Source organism: Lupinus angustifolius, chromosome LG01 (assembly GCF_001865875.1).
Source record: "Lupinus angustifolius cultivar Tanjil chromosome LG01, LupAngTanjil_v1.0, whole genome shotgun sequence".
NCBI classification, from domain to species: Eukaryota; Viridiplantae; Streptophyta; class Magnoliopsida; order Fabales; family Fabaceae; genus Lupinus; species Lupinus angustifolius.
In genome coordinates this window covers 3,115,712-3,142,006 of record NC_032009.1, presented here as the reverse complement: position 1 = coordinate 3,142,006, position 26,295 = coordinate 3,115,712, and the positions used below count along the sequence as shown (strand labels likewise).

General features: G+C 32.3%; 2 protein-coding genes and 1 non-coding gene across 3 annotated transcripts; 1 reads left to right on the top strand and 2 right to left on the bottom strand.

The window, feature by feature from the left end:
• LOC109347365 (mannosyl-oligosaccharide 1,2-alpha-mannosidase MNS1-like) lies at nt 920–6,399 on the bottom strand. Its single transcript, XM_019587164.1, has 14 exons — nt 6,195–6,399; nt 5,717–5,764; nt 5,399–5,599; nt 4,822–4,934; nt 4,646–4,711; nt 4,338–4,509; nt 4,033–4,122; nt 3,673–3,797; nt 3,432–3,497; nt 2,837–2,945; nt 2,656–2,754; nt 2,252–2,332; nt 2,006–2,176; nt 920–1,451 (listed from the first exon to the last, which is right to left on the bottom strand). The coding sequence occupies exons 1-14, from the start codon at nt 6,348–6,350 to the stop codon at nt 1,206–1,208; spliced, it is 1,743 nt and encodes a 580-aa protein (XP_019442709.1). The 5' UTR covers nt 6,351–6,399; the 3' UTR covers nt 920–1,205.
• On the top strand, nt 13,711–13,783 carry TRNAA-UGC. The gene has a single exon. It is a non-coding gene; the product is annotated as a tRNA-Ala (tRNA).
• LOC109347340 (mannosyl-oligosaccharide 1,2-alpha-mannosidase MNS1-like) lies at nt 19,579–25,216 on the bottom strand. The gene is made up of 14 exons (XM_019587115.1): nt 24,854–25,216; nt 24,376–24,423; nt 24,058–24,258; nt 23,481–23,593; nt 23,305–23,370; nt 22,997–23,168; nt 22,692–22,781; nt 22,332–22,456; nt 22,091–22,156; nt 21,496–21,604; nt 21,315–21,413; nt 20,911–20,991; nt 20,665–20,835; nt 19,579–20,110 (listed from the first exon to the last, which is right to left on the bottom strand). The coding sequence occupies exons 1-14, from the start codon at nt 25,007–25,009 to the stop codon at nt 19,865–19,867; spliced, it is 1,743 nt and encodes a 580-aa protein (XP_019442660.1). The 5' UTR covers nt 25,010–25,216; the 3' UTR covers nt 19,579–19,864.

Sequence of the window (26,295 nt, the reverse complement as noted above, 5' to 3'; positions counted from 1 at the left end):
ATTATCCTTTGTGCTCCCACTTTCTCACACTTCGATAGTGGCAATAATTGCAAATTCTACTGTTACTTTTGGAGACTGATAACTTTTAACTCCTTACAAACAGGTCTAACACAGTGCCATACCCATATTTTTTTAACTCAGTATTCTTGCAGTTTGCAGGCATAGATTTAAATTTAATCGACGTGAATTGTGACTGATTGTTTCCAAAAGAGATTTTCTGTAATGAGGTTTACTGTGATTGTTAGAATCTGGCTCTGGTGAGTCCAAATTGTCTGTTTTCATAAGTACATACCATAGTTACATATGCATTACCAGTTCCGGGGTGAGGTACTCGTAGTTCGTCAGTTTTTACATTACTATTACAAAAGTTCATTTGTGATAAACCTTGTACTTGGTACTAAGATAAATGAGGGAATCCATTTATGTTACATATTGTTGTTTGCGTAACAATTTCCAACACATACTTACAAGTTCTAACATTTGAGATATCATTATCCTCATTGGTTGAGTCATTTGAACCATCTATGTGACTAATTATCATTAGGCATATTTAGAACAACAGATAAAAATGGACTCCATTTGAAACTTCTGTGGGCTATTTCCACCTGTGGGGAAATGATCAGGCCCGAATAGGCCTGATAAAAATAACCCTTGGACAACAAATAGTATGCTGAAATTAGCCCCATGCTTTATTCAACAGAACTAACACTATCATTTCCTTAGGCAGTGAAGCTTCAAGGCCCAAGTTACTTCTCAAGAGCATTACAGGAAATTTTAACAAAAGTTACAACTCAACCACAACCAATCTTGAATTAGAATAGCCATAAATCTGAAAATTCCAAAACTGCATAACTTAATCCATAGTTGTATTACATTCATCTAAATGGTCAGTAATCTGATATACACAACGATTTACAAGTGTGCCAAAAAATGATTAAAAGAATAATTACAGTAGTTTCTATTTCTAATATGCATTTACACAAGCATTTATCCTATTGCTATACAATGAAATAAACCTTCCAAGTATTCTCCACCATATTTACAAGTTGTCACTCATCCAACCATTAACAAAAATGGTGGATCATTCTCATGCAAATAAGACAACAAATGCTGTATGTCATGCAGCACCAAGTTGAAGTCCTGGATCTAACTTGAGAGTAGGAAAAGGAACTCAAACATTTCCAGAGTTTGCTTCAACCCTTTGATTACTTGTAGTTCAATCTACCTTCTTTTCTACCATGCAAATGGCGTGGAAATTTCTCTTCTTGGTCAACCCTCAATTCCTCATGATGATCATTTCTACTCAGAATTTTTAAAGGGTGGGCTTCTGTGTTGAACACCCATTCATCAAGTGAGATGACTGATGGAGGTGAAAACATGAGATAGAGGTACTTGAGTGTTTCTGCAAGGAAGAAGCTCTGCATCATATTATCTTTCTCACCAGTAGTTACCTGAGTATTTAGCCATAGTTTAGTTATGTTCTGTAGTGCATAAAGTTAGAAAAGGCAAATGCTTCTTTGAATAATCATCATCTTTATAATACATGAGAAAATCTTCCTCATAAAGAAAGACAACAAAATAAAAAAGGATTCTATAAATCCAATCAGCTCTTGATTGAACATACATCACTTATCATCATCTCATACCACCAGTTTCTGCAGGGTTTTCCTCTCATGGAGATTATAGAACATTTTGGCAATGCAGTTAATTATGCCAAAAGATGGTGAGTTTGGCGCAACAGTAAGGTTGTTGCTTAGTGACCTTGAGATAACGAGTTCAAATCCTGGAAACAACCTCCCCATTTGCGAGGTAAGGTTGTGTATATCTATTATCCTCATACCCCACTAAATGGAAGTCTCGTACACTGAGCCGTCCGTTTTAGTTAATTATGCCAAACAAGTTCACAAGAAAACTTAGAATAGTTAATAAATGCATGCAGCTTTTCCATGGCAAAGAGAGCAAATTGCTTTGGAGAAAACATTGAAGGGGTTTCAAAAGTTCTTACATCTCTGAGTCCAACATATCCTGCCTCAATCCTAGAGTTGTTTTCAAATGCTTGGAAAATATCCCAACCCCACTCCTGGTATGTCCTGTTTCCGGTTAAACGCCAGAGGTAGAAGAGTGACTCAATTGTTTCAGGCCTTTGGATATTCCACGAAGTGCCAACAGTCATATCCTACAATTTTCTTTACCTTAGCACACAAACATCTAAGGAGATTTAGAGAACAACTTGATAATGAAAGGTCCAGACCTCTTCATCGCGGAAGAAATAGTTCTCCCCTGCCAATTTCGTTGGTGTTGATTGGTAGAAATTGTAACAAGTCCATGCAAGCTTCATGAAAAGATGCAATGTAATTCAGTATAAGTTGGAAAACAAAAAGTGCAAGTGAAATGAAACTAATAAATTGCTAGCACCAACTAGTACTTATCAGTAAAAATAAAAAATATTAAGCTGGTTTTAACAGAAACTGTAAGAAAACAAATAAACATATTTCTTCCAAGAGCTTACTTTATTCATGCATTATGCATATTTCTTGCTTTTCTTCCCCCCGCACAATGAAGCTATCACAACTTCAACATTTTGAACCACCCAATGTTTCTAAGTCAAATTTACTGAGGACATAACATATTAACATAATACTTCTAAAGTATTACCTCCTCTGCAAGAGACATAAATTTGCCAGCTTCTCCAGGACCATAGCCAGAAGATCCCAAAGCCACCATTCCAGGAACAAAACATGCTAGTTCATCCATCTGAAACAAAGAAAAGGAAATCATATATTCTTTTCGTAATATACTCGGCTAAGGTTGTATGAACTTCCCTTGCAAAGAGCACCTTGGCATAGAGTTCATTTCCAAGCTTCTCAGCTATGTATGTAAAAGATGATGGTGTTGACTTCTTAATCAAGCTTTCAAGACCTTTCATTGATGTCTCCCACATTTCCCTGAATACACCATTTGATAGCACGTTTAAATAAACAAGGACCTAGATGGAAGCCTAATTTCATGTTTGAACTTTCAGAATGATGAAAAGGTACCAAAAAACTATGCCCCATGGTTGTAGCATATCAAATCAAACAGAAAAAATATTCCACAAGAGTATAGAAGAAAATGATGGCATGTTTGTCACAAGTAAGGTGTTTTGTAGAATATACACTTAGTAGAGCTCCAAGAATAACAAAATTAACTTCTATTAAATATAAAAATGGTCATAGATACACAATTTCTGGTACAGGATTGTGGCAGTCCATACTATAATGCTTTTGCTTCTTTCACAAATTTATAGCAGCAAAATATGTAAATGGTGTATTAGTGAGATACAGTTAAGTGGATGCCTTGTGACACAGGACAAGGTCAATAGCTTCTAACCATTCAAAGACAATGAAAATGCTTGATTTTTCATAAGACACTTAACATTTGAAGTTAATTACCTGTAAAATTTTACTGCTTCAGTCTTGTTCCCTTGTATCCAAGCCTTGAGTAGATACTCGTAGAAACTGCAAGACGAAAATGGGGAAGCCTTTAAGTATGTGGAGAAGGAATTTGGAAAATGGAAAGCAGTCTACAACCTAGGTCTTCTTTGAAGATATAGTTAGCTAGCTTAGTATATAGATGGCAAAAATTGTAAGATAGTGAAATGCTGAAGTTATAAGATACTATTAGTGTCATTACCTATCACCCATTGCACCGAAAGTAATTGTTCCAGATGGTAAAGTTCCAGTTAGTGGATTAATATATATAGGAATCAACCCATCCTCAGGAAAATTTCTCTGGAACTCTTTGATGACCTTCTCTACCTGAAATATGGAAAGGCAAATACCTCAAAACTGACATAGAGAATCTTCCACTCTCTTGCACAAAATCATAGCACTCAAGATCGGTGTGATTAGGGATGTGAAAAACAAGATTACTTGGAACTAGTTCACCTCAAGTAAGAGTAAAAAAGGGGCACCTACTGGGAGATGGGGAGGGTCGGTGTACGCAGCCAGATAATATTATTCTGGAAACATATAAACAGCAGCAATAGCTTACCTTCTGTTGGTACTTAAGGTCTTTTGTCCTTTGGGAGAGAGCTATAAATTCAAGCTGCTCTGAACCAGAATCCGCAAGAATACTGTTTCCCTAGCAACATAGAACAATTAATCAAGAACATAAGACAAGCTACAGCAAGGAAACCTTACTCAATCCTCTGAATATTATATCTCGTTCTTTATCTTATCTTGTCTTTATCTTATCCTAGCCACCTAACATGCCCATAAGTGACACACTAACACCATGAAAGGATTGACAGAGAGAAGGGTGAAGTAAATGAAGTACATAGTAAGGCCCAAACATACTGCTTGCCAGGAAGGATTATTTGCATTTCCATATGCCAAGTTAATTCTGTTGAAAGGAATTCCTGAAGGTGTATTCCAAGCAGGCAACAACTTATCTGCAAGATCTCTAGCCTTTTCAAGAAATAATTCATCATCAGAGAGATCATAAGCGCTAAGAAGACCGCCGAGAACTCTGTATATAACCAAAATAGTAGATAGATGAGAAAGAAAATAAAGGACTAAAAACCAAAATCTGCCAAGTTAAAACAATTATCAGGCAAGGGGAGAAAACACTCCAATAAAAATAAGATTGAACCTTCTAATTCAACCTTATGGTTGTCTCGAACACACTAACTTCGATGTTCTTATTAAAATCCAATGACTTTGCAATCCACCTGCAATATTTATTATATGAGATGCTTGGAGTGTAACCAACCATTCAATAGAGAAGCTACAAATATAAGAAGATTGCATAACCAACTGTAGTAGAACAAGTTGAACTCACTCTCTAGCTCTTTTGAACTGAGCATCAAGACCCATTATATGCAGTGTGTCAAGGGAATCTACTAAAGTTGCTCCTAGACCGCCAAAACTGTCAACACCGATCTTTGTTTCCGGCTATGACAGGAATAGCACAGTAATTAGTTGGATATTATCAAGGAGGAAATGATAGAGTCAAAAGAAGGAGTTGTTACTATTTATCATGTGCAATCTTAATAAATAAATCTCAATTATATAGAATGCACACATATGATTGTACCTTGTAATGTAAAATCTTTGGGATTAGATTCACAAGTTAATGTCCTAATTGGTTACAGTTGTAACAAAAAATGTGAACCATTTTACCATATAAAAGGACCACTATGCAAATGACATGAATGGATGTTGGCAGAAAACAGTTTAAGAAGTGCAATCCAAGGCTGGTTGATCAATATTTTTCCATTGCACTGAGTTACTAACTACTCTAGTAAAACATCAGATAACCAAGTATTTGAAATAAATGGGGAAGCAAAAGAAGCAATAGAAACAAAACTCATCATCACATGATGCATATTCAATATAGTTAAAAATAATATGGAAACCTTAAGTTCATCCATGCCCCATGCATACTTTTCATAAGATGTCCATGCATGAAGCATAGCATCTTTTACTTTCTCCCTTCTTTGTATGCTAATAGGATCATCCTCAATAGAAATACTCTCGGTGAATGTACTGAATTTTTCATCATTTTGAACACTCTTTGTCTCTGCTGAGCCTTTCATATTGGTCTTTATTTCTTGCAGCTGCAATTCCAAAAAACTCAAACTAAGCCAATAATGCCACTAAAAGGCCAAAACAGAAAAATTTTAACAAAAATTACAAATGCAACCCTTTGGGTGATCATAATTTGCATTTCTTACTGTGTTTTGCAAGCGAGTAACCTCTTCTTTTAATCTCAAAATATCCTCCTGAACATGAAAAAAAGGAAGCATTAATAAACTAGCTTAGACAACATGAAGAACCAATCAAAATCTTAATATAACTTCAAAATACTCAACAATTATTAATAAACTAGCTTAGACACCTGGGTGAGAAGATACTCGTGATAGTACAAAAAAAATTATTATTCTAATAATTATTGAACACTATTTGATAGGTTGTGACTAATGGACAAAGATTATATGTCCCGAACAATGTCTCATTCCCTATCTCGATCACATATTGGCACATGAATAAAAATAAAATAACAAAAACATGCGACCAAAGCTAAACATATAGAAAAGACTCAAAATATAAGATAAACATAGAAACCAAAGATATGAAGAGATTCCAGAAGCAAGCTAGTTTGAAATGGTGAGACCAAAAGAAAGATATTGAACTGAATTGGACAATAGGTACCTGATGGTCCCTATTGAGTGATTGGCGATCATAGAAAAGCCAAGTAAGAGAAATGCAAAAGAGAAAAAGTAGTGCTAATCGTTTAGGCCTTTTTATGTAATAGCGAGGTTGAATATAACGCCATATGGAAGAAGATGAATACAACTTTTTCGCCATTGTTACAGTGAATCTAAGGTTTATTCAATGAGAATATTAATAACTAATGATGCGAAGAAAATAGAAGAGTGATATTAATTAATGGTGGAAAAGGGAAGAAAGGGTTTGCATTGTGAAACCCACCCCCTATACCCCTCCTTTGTTACTAAAAAACTCTTTTTTGTACACTAAAACACTTCTTCTTTGTGTTCTTATACTTCTCTTTCTCTCCAAACACCACCCACCCTAGATATGTATATATGATCAACTAGGAAGCACTTTTTATGGCACCCTTGTTATCAAAGGAAGCTAAGAATTTCAAATGAATAATACTAAGAAAGAGAGATCAAAGTTTTGGGAGAAAGCTTAAGGCTTTAGAAATGAACCTGACTATGCCTCACCACTTCTTTATACTCCCTGCCACTCATATTATTATTTCTCTCTCTTTAATTCTCTTTTGGTTTATCTTTGTTTAAGTTGGTAGCTTTTTCTTTGTAATAAAAATCGAAAAAGAGGTATGTTTTGTAGTAAGTATATTTTGTATACACAACATTTTTAATAACTAAACTAAGATTCATTTATATAAACTATGTTAACTTTTATGCGGTAAATAACTTTTTATATAAATTATAATTAAACAAGAGATAATAATGTTTGTATTAATAGTTGACTCTTTAGAAAAAGTAATTCAAATGAATGATAAATAATATAGTGATTAAATATAAATCTTTACATTAACAATGAATAGATATTACACTCTATTAATTATAAGAGGTGTTTAGCAGTAGCAATTTGATTGCAATATGATGATTTTTGGAGTATTAAAAGGGGTATCATGATCACAATTGAGCCAAATTTATCACATTTTAGAACAATACAAGTAATTCAGCACAAATACATTGTTGATTGAATAGGTTTGGTAACAAAATTTAATAAAACTACAATAGATGTTAGTCTATTGTATATAAAAAGCAGGAAAACCCGGAGGGTTGCAATCATCTGCGAGCTGCAACAACAATTTGCCAGAATACTTGTTGATTCTGTGGATTAAATGATACTGTTAATTTAATTTATTCTATGCAATTCATTTCAAAAGCATTAGAGAGTAACAATGGGACCCGCAATTCAAATTTTTTACTTCCACTTCTTTTTCCAAATCTTCTTTTCAATACAGAGACAAAACCAGCAGAAATTCAAAAACAAGAGACTAAAGGGAAGAAAAAGAAGTGCAATAAAAGATTTTTTCAATATATTGTTTTTACAAAAAGCAAAGAGTTAGGATTACAATGTTTTTTCTATTTTGACATTTGTTCTACCGGATTTGAACCCAAGAAATCAAACATTCAAATCTTGAAAACAACATTTATTGGAAAGAGAGACGATCATATACCTTGAAATGGTACTTACTAAAAAAGATACATTTGATAGTAAAAAAATATATTATGACTAAGGTTGTGATTACATTTAATGCGAATGTGGGAATAAAATTATGAAATATAGAAATATAATTGTGTAATACTGCGATTATAAATATAGTTAAGAAATATAGTATATATATTATGTATCTGTTCACGCCAATGGTGATAGAGGGACAACATTTTATTCCCCAAGTACCCTAAAAGCAAGCCTCTGTCTGGTATCCTGTATAGCATTATTGGCACTTTTTCAGTCTCACTTCTCTCTCTCTCTTCCTGCAAACAGCAATGACCTTTTGTCTTTATCTCATTTCACTTCCAACCACCCACTTCAATAACACCTTTTCTGTTACCAAATAAAGGATCCAAACTGCTATACTATTGTTATAATGGACACTATTTGTGTTCATTTTATCTATTACTCATCACTCTATTTTGTTCTTTCTTGGAAACCAAAAAACATATTCCTGCAACAGTTTAATTACCACCTTTCAGTAATGTAACTTTTTGACTACTTTACTCCAATGTTTTTTTTACCTTACCACTCAATTCATTATCAAGGTTTTTAATTTGAGATAAAACCTTTTATTTATCATGATACTATAACATAACTATTTCGTTCATTATTTATACTCATGATACATCAATCATATATATTTATTAAGTGATGTTTGGACGGTATAAAAAACTCTTAACCCATAAATTATGTTTTCTATGTGAAGTCGTTAAGATTAAGTTAATCAACATGAAATTAATGTTTCTATTAAGTTTCTCAAATTATTTCACTTTAGGTACTTCATTTTCATGACGTATTTCCATGCAAATTTATATGGTACTACTATTTAAGAGGACAGATTAGACATAACTTTGACCAAGTGTATATAAGATATGGAATGAAGGAAGCATATGGGTCCTCACGTAGTCACATTAATTTGACCCTTGCAAGAATATAATTGAAGGTTGAAGCTTGATGCGTACATATGATGAGAAAATTTAATCAGTATAAGCTTTAATTTTAAATTTATATACTTACTATTTTTTTTAAGAAAATAACAATACTTAAAGTTGAAATTTATAATGGAGTATGGTGGTAGATCTTGGAAGTATTATATGTTGCGGAATCCAAGACTATGATCTGAGTTTCAAGAAAAAAGAAACAAAGAGAAAGAATAATAAGGAATAAAAGTATAGTATTCTAATAATGCGTAGCTTCCTCTTTCTCCAGTGCATCAAAAGGAGGCAAAATAATCTGAAAATTAAGGGCAATAACAAAAAAGTGCTTTGGTTAGAAGTGCGTGGAAAGAACATTCAAAATTGTAAAGCTTCAAAGCACCATCGGAATGATGATAAAGTTGTATGAACATTCTCTCCTTATCCCTTCTCCCAATTCAATATATTAGATTAATTATTGACAAAAAGGAAATGTATATATTAATAGTGTATGAGTTTGAACACTGACACTTCATTAAAAAAAAGAAAAATTCTAAAAATATAAAATAATATATTTGTATGACTTAGAGAAATCTTATTGGGTAGGGATATATGGACCCACTTATTTTAAGATAGGTGATCCTTATTCTATTGCATCACCCACTATTCATGTTTAACCATTAGTAGTTCTTAAAAAAAAATAATACAATGATGATGAATTTTATACCTATAGTACACAAATATTAATCAATTGACACTTGAATTTGCATACAATCAGATATTTAAATGGGTTCCTATGAGAAGTTATAATTTTTTTGCCAGATGCCAAATTGCATGATATTTTATAAAGTCGGTGATCAAATTAATGATTTTGCAATATCAATAACCAAATTTATAGATAATGTTAATATTAGGGATTAAATTGACATTTAACTATACTTTAATTATTCCCTTTTTGGTCTATAACATTCTAAAAGAAACATTAATAATTTAAAGAAGAAATATTATATACAGTCAAACAGTAGTACTCTTGGGATATTTAAACTTTTAAGGTTAAGTAAAACATTGAGGACTACTTTTTCAGTCAAAGATATTGGCCTAGGTTATTTCTCTTAATCTATTGCATTTATACATTTTAAGGTAAATAACTCTGGTCGTTTACACTTATCTCATAGTTGAAAGACAGCCGTTTTTTAAGCGTTAATCTAATGATGTAAAATTTTACTAAATCCCCATAACAACCAAAAGGTCTAGAATTTATTTCTTGTGAATGATATTTGTTAAGAGATACAATAACATATTTCCGAAGTGATTAGTTTCTTATTAAAAGATAAGAGAATATTTTTCGTAATACAAAAAAAGAAGTAGTTAAAAGCCAGGTTCAAGTATATATGTGATCTTAGATTGCTTAGTGTGAAAGTTGAAAAAGTAAAAAACACAGTGAGAAGTATGTATCATAATATTTGATTAGGTGGGGAGCACCTATGTTTGTTCTTTGAACTCTCTTCATATATCCTTTTCTTCTTCCGATTAAAGAGGGTGCCCCACTAAGTAGGTAATAATGAGGCTGGTTCATTTTGGGGTCATCAATGCTTTTTAACAAAACAAAAAGGATGGTTTTGATCAAAAGAGGGTGTCTCTCAAATCATTGGAACATTATATTTCAAAGTTTGATCAAAAGTGTGGAAGATGATAGGATTACTCTACTTGGAAGAAAAGGATCGTTCCCTTTATGGATTAATTGTGATCACATTAATGTGAAGTTTTCTTATTATGATCATATTAATGAATCATGCAACAACATCTTTAATAATTTGGGCTCAACCCAATGATTTGGTTTGCATGTTCCATAACATATTTTCAACAAAGCATGAAAGTATATATACTTATCAGGTAATTATTACCCATTAACTAGGATTTACCAAAAGTAATTATGGAGTAGTTCCACATTTGATTTGGATTTTGCAATTGCACAGCTTTAATTGTGAAAAGGGTCATTATTCCCATTTTTTCTAAAAAGAACAGAAAAAAGTAGTAGTACTAGTGTGGAACAATGACATGTAGTTGACAGCTCCACATAGGGTTACCTATGTATGACCCAGTACTTGTTCACACAGCTAGCTTGGAGCTCCTATCTTAATTTGATAGAAAGGACAAAGCTCATTAAACCTTGAGTTTTTATGATATTTGATGACCACACTCCACAAATGGCATAAGTCAATTTTGAAGTGGTCATATTTTGGTATTAACTTAAGCATTCATCATGGTCATTTAGTTTATTCATTCTTTAATAGCTTAACTCATCCAGGAAAAAAATAATATTGTTTGGTACAGTCTCTCCTAACATATTTTGCTAAATCTCCAACAAAACAAAGATTTTTCAATTATAATTAAAGCACTTTTGTTAAAAGACACTAGATATTTCACTCCCACAACCTTATATCTCATAGCAGTAAACCTAAATAATGATCCCCTTGAACATGTAATCCATGTAAGGGCAATGTTGTCATAGGTACATGGTCATTTATTTGTTTACTTTTACATGAGCTTGACCATTTCCATTGGGGAATGTGAGGAAAACAAAGAAACCGATAAGGGAATGTTGGATATGAGTCCCAAAGAGTTAAGGACAATGGATCCCACAAGTTGCAAAGCAAACATTGCAGAGCCTTTGATTCTGATGCATATACGCATCTCTGATCTCCATAAGTTACCAAACAAATTCACAGTCGCTTCTGACTCAAAAAGTTGGAATATAAAGATTTTTGGGGAGGTGAAATTGTGGAAAAGAAGGACTAGCGTGCAACTTTATACAATAAATGTCGCCAGAAATACCATCTCTCTCTTTCTTTACTTTTCCATTTACAGTTCTATCTCCACTACTGTTTTAGGGACTCACTCCCAAAACATTCCTACCTCCTTTTCCTCGGGGAATGCTTAATTAAACCATTCAACTAATCTTGCTGCTTCAGATATTTCCTCATGTAAGTGTATACATTTCTTCTTTAACAGTGGATAACATTAACACTAATAGATCAATCTTCTTTAAAGGTGTAATACCTATGGAGTATTAGGTTTTATATATTATATCCTTCATCATTCACTTCAGTTACATATATTTAAGAGTATGATTAATTATAAATGATGAATAATAGTGTAACAAATCCTTACAATGTTAGTGGATAACTCTTAATTTTACTCATGTAGTTTTCACTTTTTTCATTAGTCATTTGTTTGCTATCACTAATTAACAGAAGTTGGTAGCTAAAGGACGCAAGATTATGAAGATTGGAAGCATATGATCAGATGATATAAAGCCCAAAAAACACAGTTATATAGGTTTTGGGAGTGTTTGGTAAAACCAGTGAATTAAAACTCAAAAACGTAAAGCAGATAAATTCACATGTGTTTTTGGTGCTTAAAATCAAAAACATTTTTACCAATCAAATCAAAAGAAAAACAATAACTCTTATCTCTAATACTCCTATATTTTCAAAACAATGAAATACTTGTTTTTACATTGAATATTTGTTTTATGTAGTATAAGAAGGATTTTTGGAAATCTTTAATAAGAGTATGTAGCACCGTTTATTTGGTAAACCTAGCCGAGAAATAAGGAAATGATGTGGCACATTAGCAATGCCCAAAATAGGAGTCACGTGGTACATTACATTAGGAATAAAATTATCTATGAGAACTTAAGGTTCCAAATATAAGAGATGGTAGAGCTTATTTTTCTGCATTCCTAGAACCTTATTATTGTTTGCTTTCCTTTCTTCTCTTACTCTTATGTTGATTGGATGAGACATTCATCAACTTGTATTTCTCTTTGTTAATTTTAGGGATTCAGTGGATAGGAGTATCACTTCTTCTCCTAATATTTTATGTCTTGATTAATAAAGTTTTCATTACTAAAAAAATATTTATTACAGCTCTATATTCAAATAAGCATTTCAATATCCCCATGATAATAAATGGATGTGTATAATTTTAGAATGATAATATAACTATTGATAAATTCTAGAATTATAATTACTTTTACTTACTTTTCTTAATACAAGTGGACTAGTTACAACTATAATAAAATAGATAGAGGAAGAAAAAAAAGGTTACTGAATTAAGGAGCAATATGTTTATGAATAATGTCTTCACGTGCTTATAAATAAAATCTAAGTTGGATTGAAATTATAGCTTATAAAACACATTGGTTTGCGGTGGAAACTAGAGAGATGAATGAAGAGTGGGATAAAGGAAAAATAGGAAGAAGCTTTTGTTACTGAAATCAAAGAGAGTGATTAAAGTGGATGATGGTAGTAAAGCAAAGAAAGGTAAAGTGAGGAAAGTGTGTTCCTTTCTTTCTCTATCCATCTTTCTATATTGCATGCAAATCGATGACAACCTATTCTCATCATTACTGCCACTTCCTCTCTTTGTATTCACTAATCCCGATAAAAATAATATCACGGATCTCTTTCTCTTTTCTTTTATCAATTAATAATGGACACATTCCTTTCGATAAAGAATAGTTAAAGAAATATAAACAATGTCTAGAAATAAGATTCTAAAGAGTGATTTCATGGTGAGATAATATACACCAAGCTAGATGGTTTAAGATTTCTAGCTATATATCTCTTTGAATATCAAATAAATGAAAAGGGATCCAATGGCACCTAATGTATAAATTGTGGGTTAAATAAATAATCTACTTGTTGGAGCATCGTTATTTTGGCAGTTTCAATTGACTATGGAGTAGTAGTGTATGCTGCTTATTTATTTTTGTAGTCATGCACGTAGTTGGTCTATTATATGTTTATGACAATGACCTTTAATTCTCTGAGAAATACGTGGAATATAATTTAGTATTTTTACCTAATATATACTCACTCATTATAAAATGATATCAAATCAATACGTGAAAAGTACTATGTACCAAAAAAATCAGTACGTGAAGGCCAGTCATTAGTCTGAGTAGGGAATTTGTAAGATATAATTATAATTAGATAACTTTAAGTTATTATGTTAATGGAAGATGGCATGGGGATGTAGCTCAAATGGTAGAGCGCTCGCTTTGCATGCGAGAGGTACAGGGTTCGATCCCCTGCATCTCCACTTTTTCATGCTTCTATGCATTTTATGATATAAGTTTTTTATGAATTGTTTATTTTTTTGTAAATTTTCTTTTTCTGCATCTTTTTACAATCCATATCCGTACATCTTTTTACTCTCTATTCATATGCATCTGCATCAGAGATTATCTTTTCACTTCCATGGACTATATACTTTCTGCACTGAAACTAAAATCTAATGATCGCTAGTTCTTAAATATTTATAAAAAAACTTACCTTTTATATTTTCTGTGTTTGGGCGCTTGAGTTTATGATCGATCATGAATCTGTTCCATATTTTCTTTCCAGTGTTATATTCTCAGACATGGTCAGACTTACAAATGCACCAGCTTTTGTACTAGATATAGGATTGTTCTAATTAAGTAAAGGATGAATTATTCAAAATTATGAAATATTAAACCAACTAATATATATAATTTTGTGGCAAATGGACAAATAGCATACTTAAATATATAATATTTTCAAAACGAATCATGATTTTATTCTGTTTAGGGTAGCCCTTCTGCAACTCTTTTGGTCTAACACTTAGATAAAGAAAATTGTAGCACAAAGATGGACATCCATATCTTAAGATTTTGGAGTAGCCGAAATAGTATTACGACCACAATTGTTGTCGCATTTGCATGTAATTGTCTAAATGTCAAGGTGTTTGGTAGTTTCCAAAATGACCACAGTAACTTATATTTAAAACATTGGTCCCATAATGAGATAACTGTGATGTACAAAAAGTTTTTTCTGGTTTCCTCCCTCATAACCTGATTGATAGACAAATTGGCAGGTTATGAAAAGTATAACAAAACAAAACCTAGCCATGCTATGCTATATAAGGTACCAAAATAGGTCAGAGGGAAATTATAACAAACAAAATCTGCTGGGTTGAAAATAAACATTTCAAAAACACTGAAGTTTATCAGAAAATAATGCATTTGTGTCCACAGAATGCTGGTTTTTAATAGACTCTAGCAAAAACTGCTTTGCTCTTCTTGCATATGTATACACACTGCACGTTAGTCTCCATTTCCTCTACCATTATGGTAATTAAGCGTGCCACTGAGCACAAATACGGTTTATATCACACCATGACATGTGATTTTTTTTGTAATAAGCAAACAAAAGAAGTATGTGACACATGCAGTTTGGTGTTCTGATTTTACCACACAGCTTTGGTGAATTGTTAAAAGGTTTTATCTACATTAGTTTTGGATGGTTACCCGTGACCACATTTCATGTTTTATACATTAATTGTCTTTTGGTCTGTAATATTTGTATCTGAATATTTTACTTCAAGTAACTAATTCAACTCATTTATGGGATAAAGCTATGTTATAGTATATTCTTGTCATTCAAAACATTCCAATTCCAACTCGTCACGTTGATTAGGGAGAGCTGGGTTACTTGCTTCTATTTTAACTATAAAAAGATTGTCAGATTGGTAAAAAAATATAATATTTATTGCTCCCTTAGTATAGGAAAAATAATAACATCAAGTCGCCACTTTTGCACGAATATTTTGATTGAAGAAATTTTCATTATTTCTATTTTCTTCACTTGTTTCTCTCTAATGATTACATTTTCTTTTTTGTTGTTCTTACATATATCCGTACAACACTTGTTGTATGATTGTATCAATTCTGCATGTATGGGTCTATTTTTTATCATCTTAAGATTGGAATTTTAGAAAAAGAAAAAGTTCTTTTTCATGCATGATATAGCAATGATGAGATTGAGTAGTTGTAGATAAGTAGAGATGACAATACTCAACATAGGTATTTAGTTCATTGATAATGATATTACTTGAAAAACAAAATCTAAAATTCATTATGCCCAAATTCATCCAATGAAAATACCAACTTTCTAAAATTTAGGCACTGAACTAGTGACATTTCTTATTATATATATTTTTTGGTATAATTAAGGGTTCTATCTACATTATCATTTTTAGAGTGTGTGACTATCCCTTCAAACAAGCATCATTCATATGAATTAAATTTTTGACTTTTAACTTAGTACAATAGTTGAACATCTAGTTGGTACATTTCTTTTTATATAGGAAATCATCATTTGGAGTGCAAGTGTAAATGTCAGGAATTTCCATCTTCCTTTCATCTCAATCCAAAAATGTGAAAGGAAAGTAAGTAGGGCACGGAGAAGAATAATAATGCTACACTGTAAAATGTTGGAGGGATAAGATCATAAGAATGAAATCCCTGAAGATTCAGTGAATTATTCATTTAAATTGAGTATCATAGGTGCAGCAGTAGAGAATAAGAATATACAAGCAATTATACAAATGAATGTCTCGAATTATTTGATGTTACTGAAACAACACTGAAGGTTGTCACATTCAACTGAAATGGTTGGGAGTGACATTGACAGCAATTGAGAGCTGATGTAGTTTTCAATCTGTCTTTCCTTTTTGTCCATTCCAACTCAATCATGTTGCTACACACAGCTTTATACATTTCATTTTACCATTAAAAAAAAGTTCCAAAGGTTAAAATTTATTTCCGGTTAGTATAAACTTTTTCACACTTTCACTGTATTATTTATATTATTTTTTGTTCAAAAGTCAATAATAATTATATATGAATAATATAATTTATTAATAGTTTAAAAAATATTTACACTGTCAAAATATATATATTAATCCAAAAAAACAAATTAAGCATTGACAGATAAATTTTATATGAGAAAATGTATTCTTACCATTGAATTGACTTTTTTGTTTTCTCATTTGACATCTAATATAGGATACTTTATACTGATAATTGTTTTTTGTTAATGAATATATTTAACACTAATTTTTATAAAGGTTACTATTCACTCGAATTTTATTGAAATGAGTATATTAAATATGGACTTTAGGTAGATCAAGTGTAGAACTATAAGTAAATTAAGTATTTTGTTCATGGATTTAACTTGTGAGGCTCATTTGAATATTACAAAAATTAATTTAGCGAGCATTTTACTAATTACCCATTTAAGCAATTCTGTTTAAATATATGTATCCATCAAATTAAAACTTTTCCATTAAAAACCTTCTCAAAATCTTTAATGGTATTTCTTATTCTTTCAATCATGATGTAGGCAATAATTCACAAGAAGTGAAAAAATGGCATCACACTAGAGCTTTAGATCTTATTAATGGTCCCCCTTTTATTCTTACAAGATAGGTTAGGCGTAAGAGGAACTCAATTTCTTCACACTAAGTGATTTATTAAGTGAAAAAACGCCAACGTTGAAAACACAAGTTCATTAATCATTACCTCTTGGAATTTAGCTCCTCTTAGTTCAAAGTTCAATCCACCTACTAACTCTATTTCTTATATTGTAATTGCTCATGTAACATTGGATTGACTACTAGCTAAAATGACCCGATAATCATAATAATAATAGCCTTAAGAATACATTATCATAATACCAAATTCGACCAACAAGGTGTATTTTGTTGATCTAGTGGTATAAGACTTCGCTATACCCCAGAAAGATAAAATATGTAAATGTTCAATTCTTATGAACGACACTTGTTGGAAGCGACAGTCACGCATCTAGAAAGGATTAATTCATTACTCAAAATATCAAATTTCTTACAAAGTATAGTATTGAAAAGATATGACTATCATACATGAAGGAAAATATGAAGTGTGTGGTTAGCTTAAACTCAAAATCTGAATTTGGAAAAGGGGATTGAATCGTTATGGGCCTGATCAACTTACAGCACTTTGATGTACACAACATGGTAACTTTGAGGCAAAAAAGCTTAAAAGTCTAAAAATTACACTTAAGAATAAAAAGTTGTTAGTATACATCTCATCACTATTATACGGAATAGTCAAAAAGCTTCTCTCACCTTTTTTGGGAGCCTCACCTTTATTCCATCATAGATCATTAGATTGAGAATCAAATAAAAAAACTTTTGTTTCCTATATTTCTTTTTGATGTCTTTAATGATCTAGAATCCAGCTTAATTCTCTTTCCTCTCTTCCTTCTTTTCCACCACATGCAAAAATGCAAAAAATTAAAGATTTCAGAACGAGACATAAGACATAGATGAATGTTAAATACTAAAATTTAATTTTTTTAATGTTAGATTCAATCTTTTGTATTCTTTAAATAGTTTTTTTTTACAATATTTGTTAACACAAATGACAGGATAAGTTTCAGTTTCATACATTTGACTGTTTATACCTCTAGAGAATGCATGCATGTTCGTGTTGTATAACATTAAAGTTTTTTTTTTTTTTTTGTATTATCAAAATTATTCATCATGTTATGAGTAAAAAACTAATTCCTTTCGGGTTAGATGAAAAACACTAAGGCAATGAAGCCAGTTTCTATTGTCTGTTAAAATTTTTCCTAATGTCTGAGACAACAAACAGACAAAAATCCTTTGAAGTTTGAAGAAAACGCATGCTATATCAAGCTGACACAACATGACCCCTCCTCTCTCTCTCTCTCTCTCTCTCATGGCTCTCCTTTTGAAGTTTACCCATAGCATAACATGGATTCTCTTTGCCAGTGCAAAAACTGTCACTTCTTTCAAGAGATAGTACAAGATTCTACTTTCATACCTTTTGCTCCTCTCATCATCTTTATAATGCACATTCTTGAATGAAGAGTTTAATATCATGCTCTATAACTTTCAACTTGCATGGAAATTCTAATAAACAAGGGAATGAATGACCCTTTTCTTTCATTATAATTAATTGTTCTTAAGCTTTTTTACCTTTAAAAAAGACTCAACTTCCACTATTGGTGTAATTATTACAACTGAGTTGGTGGGGATGCATGTGTTTATGCTTTTCTAGTAGGAATGTCTCTTTGCTTGAACTTCTTAATCTCCTCTTTCATGTTTTATTATTATCCTTTGTGCTCCCACTTTCTCACACTTCGATAGTGGCAATAATTGCAAATTCTACTGTTACTTTTGGAGACTGATAACTTTTAACTCCTTACAAACAGGTCTAACACAGTGCCATACCCATATTTTTTTAACTCAGTATTCTTGCAGTTTGCAGGCATAGATTTAAATTTAATCGACGTGAATTGTGACTGATTGTTTCCAAAAGAGATTTTCTGTAATGAGGTTTACTGTGATTGTTAGAATCTGGCTCTGGTGAGTCCAAATTGTCTGTTTTCATAAGTACATACCATAGTTACATATGCATTACCAGTTCCGGGGTGAGGTACTCGTAGTTCGTCAGTTTTTACATTACTATTACAAAAGTTCATTTGTGATAAACCTTGTACTTGGTACTAAGATAAATGAGGGAATCCATTTATGTTACATATTGTTGTTTGCGTAACAATTTCCAACACATACTTACAAGTTCTAACATTTGAGATATCATTATCCTCATTGGTTGAGTCATTTGAACCATCTATGTGACTAATTATCATTAGGCATATTTAGAACAACAGATAAAAATGGACTCCATTTGAAACTTCTGTGGGCTATTTCCACCTGTGGGGAAATGATCAGGCCCGAATAGGCCTGATAAAAATAACCCTTGGACAACAAATAGTATGCTGAAATTAGCCCCATGCTTTATTCAACAGAACTAACACTATCATTTCCTTAGGCAGTGAAGCTTCAAGGCCCAAGTTACTTCTCAAGAGCATTACAGGAAATTTTAACAAAAGTTACAACTCAACCACAACCAATCTTGAATTAGAATAGCCATAAATCTGAAAATTCCAAAACTGCATAACTTAATCCATAGTTGTATTACATTCATCTAAATGGTCAGTAATCTGATATACACAACGATTTACAAGTGTGCCAAAAAATGATTAAAAGAATAATTACAGTAGTTTCTATTTCTAATATGCATTTACACAAGCATTTATCCTATTGCTATACAATGAAATAAACCTTCCAAGTATTCTCCACCATATTTACAAGTTGTCACTCATCCAACCATTAACAAAAATGGTGGATCATTCTCATGCAAATAAGACAACAAATGCTGTATGTCATGCAGCACCAAGTTGAAGTCCTGGATCTAACTTGAGAGTAGGAAAAGGAACTCAAACATTTCCAGAGTTTGCTTCAACCCTTTGATTACTTGTAGTTCAATCTACCTTCTTTTCTACCATGCAAATGGCGTGGAAATTTCTCTTCTTGGTCAACCCTCAATTCCTCATGATGATCATTTCTACTCAGAATTTTTAAAGGGTGGGCTTCTGTGTTGAACACCCATTCATCAAGTGAGATGACTGATGGAGGTGAAAACATGAGATAGAGGTACTTGAGTGTTTCTGCAAGGAAGAAGCTCTGCATCATATTATCTTTCTCACCAGTAGTTACCTGAGTATTTAGCCATAGTTTAGTTATGTTCTGTAGTGCATAAAGTTAGAAAAGGCAAATGCTTCTTTGAATAATCATCATCTTTATAATACATGAGAAAATCTTCCTCATAAAGAAAGACAACAAAATAAAAAAGGATTCTATAAATCCAATCAGCTCTTGATTGAACATACATCACTTATCATCATCTCATACCACCAGTTTCTGCAGGGTTTTCCTCTCATGGAGATTATAGAACATTTTGGCAATGCAGTTAATTATGCCAAAAGATGGTGAGTTTGGCGCAACAGTAAGGTTGTTGCTTAGTGACCTTGAGATAACGAGTTCAAATCCTGGAAACAACCTCCCCATTTGCGAGGTAAGGTTGTGTATATCTATTATCCTCATACCCCACTAAATGGAAGTCTCGTACACTGAGCCGTCCGTTTTAGTTAATTATGCCAAACAAGTTCACAAGAAAACTTAGAATAGTTAATAAATGCATGCAGCTTTTCCATGGCAAAGAGAGCAAATTGCTTTGGAGAAAACATTGAAGGGGTTTCAAAAGTTCTTACATCTCTGAGTCCAACATATCCTGCCTCAATCCTAGAGTTGTTTTCAAATGCTTGGAAAATATCCCAACCCCACTCCTGGTATGTCCTGTTTCCGGTTAAACGCCAGAGGTAGAAGAGTGACTCAATTGTTTCAGGCCTTTGGATATTCCACGAAGTGCCAACAGTCATATCCTACAATTTTCTTTACCTTAGCACACAAACATCTAAGGAGATTTAGAGAACAACTTGATAATGAAAGGTCCAGACCTCTTCATCGCGGAAGAAATAGTTCTCCCCTGCCAATTTCGTTGGTGTTGATTGGTAGAAATTGTAACAAGTCCATGCAAGCTTCATGAAAAGATGCAATGTAATTCAGTATAAGTTGGAAAACAAAAAGTGCAAGTGAAATGAAACTAATAAATTGCTAGCACCAACTAGTACTTATCAGTAAAAATAAAAAATATTAAGCTGGTTTTAACAGAAACTGTAAGAAAACAAATAAACATATTTCTTCCAAGAGCTTACTTTATTCATGCATTATGCATATTTCTTGCTTTTCTTCCCCCCGCACAATGAAGCTATCACAACTTCAACATTTTGAACCACCCAATGTTTCTAAGTCAAATTTACTGAGGACATAACATATTAACATAATACTTCTAAAGTATTACCTCCTCTGCAAGAGACATAAATTTGCCAGCTTCTCCAGGACCATAGCCAGAAGATCCCAAAGCCACCATTCCAGGAACAAAACATGCTAGTTCATCCATCTGAAACAAAGAAAAGGAAATCATATATTCTTTTCGTAATATACTCGGCTAAGGTTGTATGAACTTCCCTTGCAAAGAGCACCTTGGCATAGAGTTCATTTCCAAGCTTCTCAGCTATGTATGTAAAAGATGATGGTGTTGACTTCTTAATCAAGCTTTCAAGACCTTTCATTGATGTCTCCCACATTTCCCTGAATACACCATTTGATAGCACGTTTAAATAAACAAGGACCTAGATGGAAGCCTAATTTCATGTTTGAACTTTCAGAATGATGAAAAGGTACCAAAAAACTATGCCCCATGGTTGTAGCATATCAAATCAAACAGAAAAAATATTCCACAAGAGTATAGAAGAAAATGATGGCATGTTTGTCACAAGTAAGGTGTTTTGTAGAATATACACTTAGTAGAGCTCCAAGAATAACAAAATTAACTTCTATTAAATATAAAAATGGTCATAGATACACAATTTCTGGTACAGGATTGTGGCAGTCCATACTATAATGCTTTTGCTTCTTTCACAAATTTATAGCAGCAAAATATGTAAATGGTGTATTAGTGAGATACAGTTAAGTGGATGCCTTGTGACACAGGACAAGGTCAATAGCTTCTAACCATTCAAAGACAATGAAAATGCTTGATTTTTCATAAGACACTTAACATTTGAAGTTAATTACCTGTAAAATTTTACTGCTTCAGTCTTGTTCCCTTGTATCCAAGCCTTGAGTAGATACTCGTAGAAACTGCAAGACGAAAATGGGGAAGCCTTTAAGTATGTGGAGAAGGAATTTGGAAAATGGAAAGCAGTCTACAACCTAGGTCTTCTTTGAAGATATAGTTAGCTAGCTTAGTATATAGATGGCAAAAATTGTAAGATAGTGAAATGCTGAAGTTATAAGATACTATTAGTGTCATTACCTATCACCCATTGCACCGAAAGTAATTGTTCCAGATGGTAAAGTTCCAGTTAGTGGATTAATATATATAGGAATCAACCCATCCTCAGGAAAATTTCTCTGGAACTCTTTGATGACCTTCTCTACCTGAAATATGGAAAGGCAAATACCTCAAAACTGACATAGAGAATCTTCCACTCTCTTGCACAAAATCATAGCACTCAAGATCGGTGTGATTAGGGATGTGAAAAACAAGATTACTTGGAACTAGTTCACCTCAAGTAAGAGTAAAAAAGGGGCACCTACTGGGAGATGGGGAGGGTCGGTGTACGCAGCCAGATAATATTATTCTGGAAACATATAAACAGCAGCAATAGCTTACCTTCTGTTGGTACTTAAGGTCTTTTGTCCTTTGGGAGAGAGCTATAAATTCAAGCTGCTCTGAACCAGAATCCGCAAGAATACTGTTTCCCTAGCAACATAGAACAATTAATCAAGAACATAAGACAAGCTACAGCAAGGAAACCTTACTCAATCCTCTGAATATTATATCTCGTTCTTTATCTTATCTTGTCTTTATCTTATCCTAGCCACCTAACATGCCCATAAGTGACACACTAACACCATGAAAGGATTGACAGAGAGAAGGGTGAAGTAAATGAAGTACATAGTAAGGCCCAAACATACTGCTTGCCAGGAAGGATTATTTGCATTTCCATATGCCAAGTTAATTCTGTTGAAAGGAATTCCTGAAGGTGTATTCCAAGCAGGCAACAACTTATCTGCAAGATCTCTAGCCTTTTCAAGAAATAATTCATCATCAGAGAGATCATAAGCGCTAAGAAGACCGCCGAGAACTCTGTATATAACCAAAATAGTAGATAGATGAGAAAGAAAATAAAGGACTAAAAACCAAAATCTGCCAAGTTAAAACAATTATCAGGCAAGGGGAGAAAACACTCCAATAAAAATAAGATTGAACCTTCTAATTCAACCTTATGGTTGTCTCGAACACACTAACTTCGATGTTCTTATTAAAATCCAATGACTTTGCAATCCACCTGCAATATTTATTATATGAGATGCTTGGAGTGTAACCAACCATTCAATAGAGAAGCTACAAATATAAGAAGATTGCATAACCAACTGTAGTAGAACAAGTTGAACTCACTCTCTAGCTCTTTTGAACTGAGCATCAAGACCCATTATATGCAGTGTGTCAAGGGAATCTACTAAAGTTGCTCCTAGACCGCCAAAACTGTCAACACCGATCTTTGTTTCCGGCTATGACAGGAATAGCACAGTAATTAGTTGGATATTATCAAGGAGGAAATGATAGAGTCAAAAGAAGGAGTTGTTACTATTTATCATGTGCAATCTTAATAAATAAATCTCAATTATATAGAATGCACACATATGATTGTACCTTGTAATGTAAAATCTTTGGGATTAGATTCACAAGTTAATGTCCTAATTGGTTACAGTTGTAACAAAAAATGTGAACCATTTTACCATATAAAAGGACCACTATGCAAATGACATGAATGGATGTTGGCAGAAAACAGTTTAAGAAGTGCAATCCAAGGCTGGTTGATCAATATTTTTCCATTGCACTGAGTTACTAACTACTCTAGTAAAACATCAGATAACCAAGTATTTGAAATAAATGGGGAAGCAAAAGAAGCAATAGAAACAAAACTCATCATCACATGATGCATATTCAATATAGTTAAAAATAATATGGAAACCTTAAGTTCATCCATGCCCCATGCATACTTTTCATAAGATGTCCATGCATGAAGCATAGCATCTTTTACTTTCTCCCTTCTTTGTATGCTAATAGGATCATCCTCAATAGAAATACTCTCGGTGAATGTACTGAATTTTTCATCATTTTGAACACTCTTTGTCTCTGCTGAGCCTTTCATATTGGTCTTTATTTCTTGCAGCTGCAATTCCAAAAAACTCAAACTAAGCCAATAATGCCACTAAAAGGCCAAAACAGAAAAATTTTAACAAAAATTACAAATGCAACCCTTTGGGTGATCATAATTTGCATTTCTTACTGTGTTTTGCAAGCGAGTAACCTCTTCTTTTAATCTCAAAATATCCTCCTGAACATGAAAAAAAGGAAGCATTAATAAACTAGCTTAGACAACATGAAGAACCAATCAAAATCTTAATATAACTTCAAAATACTCAACAATTATTAATAAACTAGCTTAGACACCTGGGTGAGAAGATACTCGTGATAGTACAAAAAAAATTATTATTCTAATAATTATTGAACACTATTTGATAGGTTGTGACTAATGGACAAAGATTATATGTCCCGAACAATGTCTCATTCCCTATCTCGATCACATATTGGCACATGAATAAAAATAAAATAACAAAAACATGCGACCAAAGCTAAACATATAGAAAAGACTCAAAATATAAGATAAACATAGAAACCAAAGATATGAAGAGATTCCAGAAGCAAGCTAGTTTGAAATGGTGAGACCAAAAGAAAGATATTGAACTGAATTGGACAATAGGTACCTGATGGTCCCTATTGAGTGATTGGCGATCATAGAAAAGCCAAGTAAGAGAAATGCAAAAGAGAAAAAGTAGTGCTAATCGTTTAGGCCTTTTTATGTAATAGCGAGGTTGAATATAACGCCATATGGAAGAAGATGAATACAACTTTTTCGCCATTGTTACAGTGAATCTAAGGTTTATTCAATGAGAATATTAATAACTAATGATGCGAAGAAAATAGAAGAGTGATATTAATTAATGGTGGAAAAGGGAAGAAAGGGTTTGCATTGTGAAGGAATGCGAGGAATAAATGTCGGAGGAATTTACTATGTTTCAGTGTTCCATGTTATTGGGAGAAGCAACGTCGCTTAAAAGGGGTGGTTCTTATTATGGGACTCAACAAAACCCAACACTGTATTTGGGGAAATTAAGGTTGACTTTGGGGTTTTGGGGAAATTTATTTTAATGACAAATAAAATAGAAAATAAACTACACACTCCTAATAAGGGGTGAATTAGATTTTGTGGTTTTAAAATATTCCAAATAACAAAAAAAGTTTTTTAGAGGTTAAGATGAGTAGGGATGGAAGAAAATGATGGATGTTGTTAACAAAGATTAGTGTTGATGGATGTACTTAACAAAGATTAAAATGATGGATGTACTTAACAAAATCTATCAATAATATGACAATTATTTTTTGGTTTTGCAATACCTATCACCTTAGCTTGTTATATATTTCAACACTTTATTAATTAAATTTCTTTTAACATATAATTTTGCCAAAGCATTATAATGATGAAATTAATATGTATATCCTGACAATGAAAATAATTTTTATATTGTGAACATATTATCTATTATTCATATATTAATTATTGTTAAATGTTTTATAATTGTTCATTTAAGATAAACAACCAATGAGATAAAATTAATTTTGAGACATCTAAAAAAAATATAATATATTTTTTATGATAAAATATTTTTACAAAGTAGAAAAGAATATTTACACTGAGAATACTTCAAAATTATTGTGACATTATTATTTTTTGTTTTTTTAAATTTTTTATAAATAATATAGAACAAAATTAGATATTTACATACATGATGAGAGAAAAGCCCCACACTAATTTTTTACAAAGCCCCTAGTATTTTTCTTCAATTATTATATTTTTTATTTTACTTTGTCAATCAAATAATCTTCTCTAATTTCATTTTATTTAACCACAATAAGTAATAGTTGTATAGAAGAATATAGGTTCACACTTTACATTTACTATATACTTGTAATGGTATACTGGTATAGTATAGATTATCTTTACTATTAGACTCTTTAAACTAAAATACGAGGAAATGAATAATTTCATAAATTTTTAATATATTTAATTTTGGATTTTTAATTTTTTTATACCACATGTCATGAGGTACTCGTGAGTGCCAAAGAGGATAGGAGACATTTTTGTATA

Coding starts and splice junctions, on each gene's coding strand:
- LOC109347340 (XM_019587115.1), bottom strand. CDS start 25,009: ATGGCGAAAAAGTTGTATTCATCTTCTTCCATATGGCGTTATATTCAA. Junction 23,594..24,057: donor GGGGCATGGATGAACTTAAG/GTTTCCATATTA, acceptor TTCCTGTCATAG/CCGGAAACAAAGATCGGTGT. Junction 22,782..22,996: donor ATAATCCTTCCTGGCAAGCA/GTATGTTTGGGC, acceptor CTATGTTGCTAG/GGAAACAGTATTCTTGCGGA.
- LOC109347365 (XM_019587164.1), bottom strand. CDS start 6,350: ATGGCGAAAAAGTTGTATTCATCTTCTTCCATATGGCGTTATATTCAA. Junction 4,935..5,398: donor GGGGCATGGATGAACTTAAG/GTTTCCATATTA, acceptor TTCCTGTCATAG/CCGGAAACAAAGATCGGTGT. Junction 3,798..4,032: donor ACCTTAAGTACCAACAGAAG/GTAAGCTATTGC, acceptor TCCATATTTCAG/GTAGAGAAGGTCATCAAAGA.